Raw genomic sequence first — 11,024 nt, 5'->3', positions numbered from 1 at the left:
TCCGGACATTTAACAAGAAATCCGCTGACAATAGGGATGTCGTCTCTTATGTTATATGCAATTTTTAACGTTTTTTTTATTCGGTAGCGGGGGGGGTGGGGTTGGCACCTTTTTAAAGACTAACTAAATGAATAATTTATATACACGGAGGAATGATGATACAATTCAGGGATCAGACTTCCTTACTTTGGTGCTCACCCGTCTCAGATCCGTATTTCTCGTGGACCTCACCAGGAATTTTGGAACCTAATTTTTTTATTTATTACACATTAAATATTGTTTAATATGATGACATCATATATTGTTTAATACGGTGACGAAGGCTGCGATGAATTCTTCACTTGGACACTTGGTTAGGAAGCCACCCTTTACGCTCTGACTTGGTGTTATTGAGAATGGGATTCTCTTTTTTTTTTTTGGAAATAAAGACAGAACCCTGAGTCCGTTCAGCGTAAAATACAGATATTTTATTCCAGGCAAAGATTTGTTTCCTAAAGCAAGAGGTAGTTTATCCGTCTTCATTCTAGCGACAGCTTTAAAGGATGAAGCACCCAACGACGTGCTGGAGCTCTGCCTGTACGAGTCCATCGGGTTATTATCCTTAACACCCCGTGGAAAAGGTTATCCAGTTACTCCTTGGGTACTAGAAGAGCCAACGACCCGAAGCTCGATGCTCTGCCATGAGGAACCGCTAAACACTCGATTAATGATGTATTAACAAAGGAAAGAGGAATGTTTGTTACTTTGTATAAAATCTGAATCCTGGTATACGTTTATAAGTAATGTATCCGTGCAGAGAAGGGTTGGACACCCTAAAAGCTGATAAAGTGTCGCCTTGCTGCAGGCTTTATAATCCAAACATGCGCATCTACCTTTGGAGAAGTCGCTGATATTAACAGAAAAAACAAGCTTTGAAAACACGGTAATGGAGTCATGCAGGTGTTTGTGGTCAGCGGCGAGGGGCCGAGTACTATTTGCCTTGTAAGGGTTTGAGCTTCTAGTCTTGGTTGTGAGTATCACTTGTAAAAGGGTTTGTGCTCAGTGCCTCGGATCTGAGTGGACCAGGAAGTGGAATCTCCCCGAGTACCGTTTACATTGTGTTTGTGCTCCGCGGCTTGGATCTGAGTACCGTTTGCATCGCGTTTGTGCTCCGCGGCTTGGATCCGAGTACCGTTTGCATCGTGTTTGTGCTCCGCGGCTTGGCTCTGAGTACCGTTTGCATCGTTAGTGTTTGTGCTCCGCGGCTTGGATCCGAGTACCGTTTGCATCGTTAGTGTTTGTGCTCCACGGCTTGGATCCGAGTACCGTTTGCATCGTGTTTGTGCTCCGCGGCTTGGATCTGAGTACCGTTTGCATCGCGTTTGTGCTCCGCGGCTTGGATCCGAGTACCGTTTGCATCGTGTTTGTGCTCCGCGGCTTGGCTCTGAGTACCGTTTGCATCGTGTTTGTGCTTCGCAGCTTGGATCTGAGTACCGTTTGCATCGTTAGTGTTTGTGCTTCGCGGCTTGGATCCGAGTACCGTTTGCATCGTGTTTGTGCTTCGCGGCTTGGATCCGAGTACCGTTTGCATCGTGTTTGTGCTTCGCGGCTTGGATCCGAGTACCGTTTGCATCGTGTTTGTGCTTCGCGGCTTGGATCCGAGTACCGTTTGCATCGTGTTTGTGCTTCGCGGCTTGGATCCGAGTACCGTTTGCATCGTGTTTGTGCTCTGCGGCTTGGATCCGAGTACCGTTTGCATCGTTAGCGTTTGTGCTCCGCGGCTTGGATCCGAGTACCGTTTGCATCGTGTTTGTGCTTCGCGGCTTGGATCCGAGTACCGTTTGCATCGTGTTTGTGCTCCGCGGCTTGGATCCGAGTACCGTTTGCATCGTTAGCGTTTGTGCTCCGCGGCTTGGATCCGAGTACCGTTTGCATCGTGTTTGTGCTCCGCGGCTTGGATCCGAGTACCGCTTGTCTCATAAGCGTTTGTGCTCCTCGCCACCAGATACCATCTGCCCGCATCACCCATCAGCAAGTGTGTAACGGGTTTATTCGGGCCCCGTGACACTAAAACCCAAATATAAGAGGCAGTTGTGACAGACGGAGCATAAAGTCCCCAAATATTCACAGAAAAATATATCCAAATAAACAAGGACTTTAACTCGAAGCATCCTTGGCACAACGATCATTTTAAGATTCCATTATAGTTTTAATTACCGAAGTCCTAGAAATAAGCAGTATTGAAGGAGGGAAAAGGTTTGTTCTGCAACTCGTTTGGGCCGTGTTTGAAATCATTATTTATTGTTTTCTACTTTGGAAAAAGTTTACTGTTCAAAATAAATTTTATGCATATTTAATAAAAGAAACAATGATTTTCACCCCTGCAACTGGTGCAATAATTACGGTATATTTACTGGAAACGTATTATCTCACACTCACCAAAGGCCTCAAAGTTTAATACGGGAATAGTGGCAATTTATAAAGGTTTGATTATATAGGATTTATAATTATATATATATATATATATATATATATATATTATATAAAACCTGCTTCACACGTCCAAATTACTAAAATTGAAACACCAGGCCTGATGTAATTGCATCATAAAATATGCTAAATACCCAGCAGGGCAACAAGAAAACGAGCACAAGGCGTTTTCATATTCAGCGGCACCGTGTTTCCGGTGGTCAGTGGTTAAAGGGGATTTAACGGTCTGAGTGACACGTGAAAGAGCCGAGGTTGGCGTGTTCACCAGTACAGACCTCCACATGCTCCTTGTCCCATCGGCTGCAAGACTGCTGAGCTGGAATACGATGTCATAACCCGACCGATGTCATAACTCTACACAGCTCACCTGTGTGTAAAATAAACCGACCACTTACGTACCTTTTTAAAGTTTTATTAGTACCTTCTTTAGGCAGAATCAAAATATTAGATTCATCCAGACTCCGATTTACAGGTTTTCTTGCGTCCTGTGACAATGTACAGCGTAATACACTTTGACTATCAAAACGTATTTGTAATACTAGCTAGAAATTTCAAAAAAGGAACATAGAATAGTGAGAAATAACCCAGTAAAGGTCAACTCAAAGTGCTTGAAGAAATCCAATTCACCGAAATAACAGCTCGGCGTGTAAAGTGAATACGTTTTAAGGGGGAGGCAGATTTCGACGCACATATAAAGCTTTTTTGTTCAACAAATAACTTAGAAATATTTTAAACGTTCAACTATGAATCCAGTGCTGATCCCAGCCGCGTCCGAGAGCGTGATGATGCGTAAGACGGAATCGAGAGAACCGGTTAGTTCTATACTCTATGCTTTGAGAGTAACTTAATGACCAGTGTAGCACTAAATATCTAAGATAAAAAGGAAAAAAATAATAAATTCATTGCACTATAATCATCTTATCTGAAGTACAACAGTCTGTACCCCAAAATAAGAGCCGGGGGGGGGAGCAGCATCACTCGACTCCTTTCCACGTCCAAGGAAAATAAATTCCCATCCTTTCATATAATCTGTTAAATGGGGGGGGGGGAAAGGACACTTTTTGTATATTTTCACAGCCAGCGATGTGTGCGAAGGAGTAGAGGATAACCGGAAGGTTTGCTCTTGAAGACTTCGTTGCTCCGGAAGGTAAAGCTTGATATGCGATTTTCCAACCCAAAATAAAAAATAAAGCGTTCTTTATCTCCAAATCTTGAATGAGGCGGAAGGAGGATTCAGCTGGCCCCGGCGCGAGCCATTAGATCTTCCAGGGCTTTGTCCTGGTCATTATTATGTAGTAACAAAACTTCTTTAATGTCTTTTTGCTCAAATCCCATTTCTTTGAATTTACTCATCAGCTGGAGAAATTCAACCGTCTGCAAGAATAAAAATGGGGAAACAAAGCGTTAATCGGATGCAGGCACCGCGGCACTCACGAAGAATAATTACATTAACCACGTATTATGATTTATTGTTTTATATAGCGCCATCAAACGGCATAGCGCTGTACAATGTAGGGATTAGCTTCTCTCCAGCCTATCGGCAGCCCTCGTTAGCCAATACATATCGGTTTGTCGGTATCGGAATCCGTAAATTCCCGTTGAATGTAGGGACTATAAGAAGAGCTGCGGTGATTGTTGGTGCTTTATAAATAAAATAATTTATAATAATTATAATGTAAATAATTATTAATGTGGTTCAGAGATTTAGGGCATAAAGAGCAACACTGGACACGATAATGAATGTGGAGCTATCACCGCGGAAACCAATGCAAAGTTCTACATTTTATTACTTGGGCCCAGAATGGCTTTGGGGTACATAGAGTCCAGCGTTTCTCCGTCAGAGCCCCCCCGGAAAGAGGTTTACTGGCGGCGGGTCTCACCTTCTCCTCTGAGCACTGGTTCATTTCCAGAGCTTCTTCCACCAGGAGAGGGTCGAAGCCTTTCTCGCAGAGCTGGGAATGAACGAACAGGTACTCGAGCACCTCGAAAAGAGAAAAACCGCGTTACCACACACGAGGCGTCAGAAAGAGAGGATTATAAACCACTTTCTGGCCCCTAAAATAACAGATGAGGTGGGTCGATGGGAAACGCAGATGCCCCCCGCCCCCCCCAGCCTAATGAGCTACAGTTTAGGATTTAGCTGCAGCATGCGCCGCACCCCTGGGAGTTAAATACCCCGGACGTGCACGTTTAAGGTGCAGACGGAGTCACCAATGTCAGCCAATATACACAACCAGACATCTGTCTGGGACCCACAAGCTCCCGGCGACTTACTGCAGCCCAACCGGACCAGAGCAGTGACTGACTCACAGACTGAAATACATTTATTCATAATAAAAAATATTAACTTTTCCTTGGAAATCCGGATGTAAATTGTGCTTAACAGTCATTGTTTAGAATCAGAGAAGCCTGCAATGAATGCATATTAAATGTAGCTGATTCCATAAACAATAAACCGTTTGAAGTATGAAAATTACATCATTTTTAAGAATAAAAGATATATATATATAATTTTTCTACAATGTGTACTTTGTATAAAAAGAGAAAAAAAGCGTAGAATCTCCCTTATATTCCGCTTAAAAACGAGGAAGAGCGACGCGCACACAGATGCACGCGGGCTCGGACATGCGCAGCCTCACCTGCTCCACGTTCTGCCCCTGTTTCTGCATGGCTCTCATGACGTGCTGGTACGAGTATCCCATGCTGACTATGGTTTCAGCGCACTCCCTCTCGCTGCTGGAGAGCGCTTGCAGAAGCTCCTCGTAGCCGGGCACGCTCAGCTGCTTAACAAAGGCGACTTTGTTGGGCACTTTGGGCACTGGAACGGGTTGATCGGCAGTCTGTCAAAGAAAAATAAGTTTGGCAATGTGGTGAGATCAGAAGAAAACCCAAATAAAAAAAAAAAAATGGAACCCAATGAGCTCACTATTATGTCATAAGGGGTGTCTAAAGACCCCAAAGGGTTACCCAGGCAGAGAAACTTCAAAAATAAAAGATAAAAAGAAGATCACCTCTTACCCCTCCCACTGCAAATACAAAATATACATATTTTCTGCCCCAAATAAAAAGTTAAGATATTTAAAAATATATATATATATAAAATTGTAAACAATATAAAAAAAAAAAACTGACTATACATCGGCGTCAGACGTGCCTAACTTTCAAAAGAAATACCAAGCAATATTATAGCCCCCCCTCTCTTGGTTAAAATAGCAAATAAGTCCTGGTCTCCGGGGTGGGAAACACACTTAACATAACGGGGAGGAATAATCATCCAGCTGCTAAGAACAGGTAGTTAAGGTGGCTGCTGGGGCGCATTCTCCCGACTCGCAACACAAAAAAATACAAAAACGTACGTAATTCCATGTATTTGTGATGGAAATAAAATGCATCCGCCAAGCGGGGGGGTTTTTGTTTAACTTTTTTTACTGCAGAAAATGGAATGTTGAGCCCAATCCTGTGATCTGTAATGGTTGGGATTTAGTGATCAGACTAGAAGCTCTCACTAAACAGAAAGACTTCTGCATCCGACCGTTATACAATACCTACTATACATTTAGGCAAGTCACAAAGTCACGACAACAAAGTGACACAAAAAGTGCAACAAAATATGCTTAATAAAAAAAAAAAAAAAAAAAAAGCCAAATACATTTCCCAGATGCAGAGAACAAATATTTAACTAGGTATATAGTGGTTTGCAATATTTAAAAGGGATGTCCCAGCGCTGTATACAGTAATATAACCCCCCAGCGCTGTATACAGTAATATAACCCCCCGCACTGTATACAGTAATATAACCCCCCAGCGCTGTATACAATAATATAACCCCCAGCGCTGTATACAGTAATATAACCCCCCGCGCTGTATACAGTAATATAACCCCCCAGCGCTGTATACAGTAATATAACCCCCAGCGCTGTATACAGTAATATAACCCCCCCAGCGCTGTATACAGTAATATAACCCCCCAGCGCTGTATACAGTAATATAACCCCCCAGCGCTGTATACAGTAATATAACCCCCAGCGCTGTATACAGTAATATAACCCCCAGCGCTGTATACAGTAATATAACCCCCCAGCGCTGTATACAGTAATATAACCCCCCAGCGCTGTATACAGTAATATAACCCCCCGCACTGTATACAGTAATATAACCCCCCCAGCGCTGTATACAGTAATATAACCCCCCAGCGCTGTATACAGTAATATAACCCCCCAGCGCTGTATACAGTAATATAACCCCCCAGCGCTGTATACAGTAATATAACCCCCCCAGCGCTGTATACAGTAATATAACCCCCCCAGCGCTGTATACAGTAATATAACCCCCCACAGCGCTGTATACAGTAATATAACCCACAGCGCTGTATACAGTAATATAACCCCCAGCGCTGTATACAGTAATATAACCCCCCAGCGCTGTATACAATAATATAACCCCCCAGCGCTGTATACAATAATATAACCCCCAGCGCTGTATACAGTAATATAACCCCCAGCGCTGTATACAGTAATATAACCCCCAGCGCTGTATACAGTAATATAACCCCCAGCGCTGTATACAGTAATATAACCCCCAGCGCTGCATACAGTAATATAACCCCCCAGCGCTGCATACAGTAATATAACCCCCCAGCGCTGTATACAGTAATATAACCCCCCAGCGCTGTATACAGTAATATAACCCCCCAGCGCTGTATACAGTAATATAACCCCCCAGCGCTGTATACAGTAATATAACCCCCCAGCGCTGTATACAGTAATATAACCCCCCAGCGCTGTATACAGTAATATAACCCCCCAGCGCTGTATACAGTAATATAACCCCCCACAGCGCTGTATACAGTAATATAACCCACAGCGCTGTATACAGTAATATAACCCACAGCGCTGTATACAGTAATATAACCCCCAGCGCTGTATACAGTAATATAACCCCCAGCGCTGTATACAGTAATATAACCCCCAGCGCTGTATACAGTAATATAACCCCCCAGCGCTGCATACAGTAATATAACCCCCCAGCGCTGCATACAGTAATATAACCCCCCAGCGCTGCATACAGTAATATAACCCCCCAGCGCTGCATACAGTAATATAACCCCCAGCGCTGTATACAGTAATATAACCCCCCAGCGCTGTATACAGTAATATAACCCCCAGCGCTGTATACAGTAATATAACCCCCCAGCGCTGTATACAGTAATATAACCCCCCAGCGCTGTATACAGTAATATAACCCCCAGTGCTGTATACAGTAATATACCCCCCCAGCGCTGTATACAGTAATATAACCCCCCAGCGCTGCATACAGTAATATAACCCCCAGCGCTGCATACAGTAATATAACCCCCCAGCGTTGTATACAGTAATATATATACCCCCCCAGGGCTGTATACAGTAATATAACCCCCAGCGCTGCATACAGTAATATAACCCCCCAGCGCTGCATACAGTAATATAACCCCCCAGCGCTGTATACAGTAATATAACCCCCCAGCGCTGCATACAGTAATATAACCCCCCAGCGCTGCATACAGTATTATATCCCCCAGCGCTGCATACAGTAATATAACCCCCCGCGCTGTATACAGTAATATAAGCCCCCCGCGCTGTATACAGTAATATAAGCCCCCCGCGCTGTATACAGTAATATAAGCCCCCCGCGCTGTATACAGTAATATAAGCCCCCCGCGCTGTATACAATAATATAGCCCCCCGCGCTGTATACAGTAATATAAGCCCCCCGCGCTGTATACAGTAATATAACCCCCCAGCGCTGCATACAGTAATATAACCCCCAGCGCTGTATACAGTAATATAACCCCCAGCACTGTATACAGTAATATAACCCCCCAGCGCTGTATACAGTAATATAACCCCCAACGCTGCATACAGTAATATAACCCCCAGCACTGTATACAGTAATATAACCCCCCAACTCATACAAAAAAACAGTATGTAGTTGCCTGAAAACAATATATTCTGCAAAAAAAGGTTTAAAGATGTTTTTTTTTACGTGTTAATCCGATACCAGTAGTAAAAATAAAAGGTGAGAGTCGCTTTGTTAATCCTGCCGGTTCCTTACCTTACAGGTTCCGATGACTTCCGTTTGAGGTGACCGCAGGACACGGTGGCCGGTGCCGGTGCCGTTAGCGTGGTGTCCGTTCAGCTCACTGGGGCTCGGCTTAGAGGAGGATCTTAAAGAATCCATGAAAGTGCCATTGGGTAGACAAGATGTACTAAGAAAAGTGCTAGCAAACAGGGACATTTTCTGATCTCCATCATCAGAGTCCAATTTAGGAAAGGAGAGCGATTTGATATTGCTCACCGAGGTGATGGGTGCAAGGGACACTTTGGAAGACGGGGGTACTAGTTCACAGTTTTCTAACTGTGGCAAAGTGATGAAGCCGTTGGGTTTGCGCAGAAGCTTGAAGTCCAAGGCTTCTTCTTTCGTGGAGGTGGAGAGGTCCTCTCCGTTGCCCGACGAAGCAGAGCTCTGCACGTTTCCAATCGCAGAGGGGTCCGGGTTCGCTGCAGGATGAACATGGATGTCAAGAATGCTTTTTAACTCTTCTCTGTCATTAAGGGTTTTTAGCTCTACGTTGTTAAATGGATCCTGTTCACACTCGAAGTCCGCAGGGTTGAAGTCGGCGTTGACATGAGGCGGACTCATCACCTTCATGTTTGTGGCACTGCTGTTGGCTGGGGTGGGAGTCAGAATATTGTTGTGCTGCAAGCTGGCCAGAATAGGGTTGATGGGAGGCGGAACGCCAAGGTTTTCATCGCTGGTGCGGCTGTCCGCTGGGCTGGCATCGGCTTGGGCGCGCGCGGCTTCGGCTTTCAGCTCGGCTGCCTTCTGGATAGCTTTGATCTTCCTGATTTCCTCAGCCCACTGGATAGCTTTCTTCTCCAATGAAAAATCATACTGCAAAAAGAAACAAGCAGGGGGATCAGTGCCCGACGTTTCGCTATCGCTTTGTTAAGATGCTAGGGTATTATTACATTCTATTGCCATAAACGGAGGGTCCCCCGTACATTTACCGCGTGGTTTACGAGACATATTCGCCCCCCGCAGCCAGTAAATGTCAGTGTAGTGTTGGAAGGCTCCGGATTACTTGCTTCTTGCACCAAAGTAATAATATAAAGTAACATAAAGCTCATGTATTCGTCGCAGAGGCAAAGGAGCGTTATAAAGGCACCCGCCGTACTGGGTTTAGTCTGTTCTACTGGGAAATAATTCTTAGAATTTCTCCCAGTAAAAATATATTGCACATTCTACGGCGATATACATGACATGGCGACAATGTTTATAGCGGAGCACCTACGTGAGCTTCTCCTATGAGCTGGGCGATGTCAGGCACACAGAACCCAACGGGTAACCCAACCTTATCCGGCACTCTGAACTTGTCGCCAATCTTGAACGGGACGTCCTCTAGGTAACTGGAAGGCCCTGCAAAGAACATCAAGTCAGTCATAAGAGGAAAACGTGAAACGATCGCGTTGAATGGGAATTTCTTTAGGATTAGATTTTTTCTTTTCTCTATACATTGTGTAGCTGAAGTATTTCGCTCCTTAAAGTGCAGCCACGTAATGTACGGCTGAAGGCTTGATTCGTGGCGTTGGGAACCAGCCAAGATAAACTCTCCTGGTCCGTATGTCACTAAGATACATAAACAGCGGCCTCTATACCAAGGGTGTCCAACCCGCGGCCCTACATTACGGGAGATGTAGCTGCTGGAGGGCCACAGGTTGGACACCCCTTGGTCTATACAGTCCCGGCATGATGGCAGCAACGGGCGAGACGCTAGCTGGGGTGGATTTAAATATTTAGTTTAGTTATTCATTCAAAGTATCTCCAGCGGGGGCCGTGTACGCTGTGCATGACAGCCTCAAAACTCATAAGAGTGTTCGCTGTGTATAACCAACAGTGCATGCACGGTAAATGACTTGCTTTTGGCATCTGGTATGAGAAAGATGACTGGATTCCCGTCTAGCGATTATTTTTTTTATTTTAGTTTTTTGCACACCAGGGTTTTTTGACTTCTATGAGTCCCTTTAAAACAGCCCCCAGAGGCCAGAGACGGTCTTTGCCCCCCCCCCCGAGTCCCCCTCCACCCAACGAGCTATTTGCTAAAAAGAATAAAGAACAAAACCCCTCATCACTCGTACTAAACAAAGCATGAGAGCAGATCAACGGGAAACCACGGAACGCACAACGTAATCGGAAGATAACAAGAAAACTCACCCTGTAAATCCGACGCAGACTTCCTAGAAGCCATTTAGAGTCTGAAATAAAACAGAAGAGACGGAAATATTATCAAAAGTTCTGATACAATGTTATAAGCAGGGGGGATACGGATACCTCTTACGGCAGGAAAAATGTAGGTAGTCGTGGCTAAGGTTGCCATATCAGTGAATTTTTCCACTGCCACCCCCCCCTGATATTTCTGCCCCTGCGGTATGTGGGGAACCAACTACAAATACAACAAACATATGAACAGATACCCTTTATATGCGGCATCAAGTAAAAATTAGACGTGTCCCGGAAGG

The 11,024-nt window shown here is 44.6% G+C and overlaps 1 protein-coding gene across 1 annotated transcript; it reads right to left on the bottom strand.

The window, feature by feature from the left end:
* Window positions 1–3,702: 3,702 nt before the first annotated feature.
* Window positions 3,703–10,753, bottom strand: LOC149276624 (ubiquitin-associated protein 1-like). Its single transcript, XM_089503404.1, has 6 exons — window positions 10,720–10,753; window positions 9,800–9,924; window positions 8,560–9,399; window positions 5,109–5,309; window positions 4,350–4,451; window positions 3,703–3,843 (listed from the first exon to the last, which is right to left on the bottom strand). Exons 1-6 carry the CDS (start codon window positions 10,751–10,753, stop codon window positions 3,703–3,705), a joined length of 1,443 nt encoding a protein of 480 aa, XP_089359530.1.
* Window positions 10,754–11,024: the final 271 nt, after the last annotated feature.

This window comes from Sceloporus occidentalis, unplaced genomic scaffold (assembly GCF_023333645.1).
Source record: "Sceloporus occidentalis isolate IW3139 unplaced genomic scaffold, rSceOcc1.0.p SCAF_232, whole genome shotgun sequence".
NCBI classification, from domain to species: domain Eukaryota; kingdom Metazoa; phylum Chordata; class Lepidosauria; order Squamata; family Phrynosomatidae; genus Sceloporus; species Sceloporus occidentalis.
The sequence above is the reverse complement of the archived record's forward strand: the minus strand, read 5'-3'. Positions and strand labels throughout refer to the sequence as shown.

Coding starts and splice junctions, on each gene's coding strand:
- LOC149276624 (XM_089503404.1), bottom strand. CDS start 10,753: ATGGCTTCTAGGAAGTCTGCGTCGGATTTACAGG. Junction 9,925..10,719: donor GTCTGCGTCGGATTTACAGG/GTGAGTTTTCTT, acceptor TGTTCTTTGCAG/GGCCTTCCAGTTACCTAGAG. Junction 9,400..9,799: donor AGCTCATAGGAGAAGCTCAC/GTAGGTGCTCCG, acceptor TTCTTTTTGCAG/TATGATTTTTCATTGGAGAA.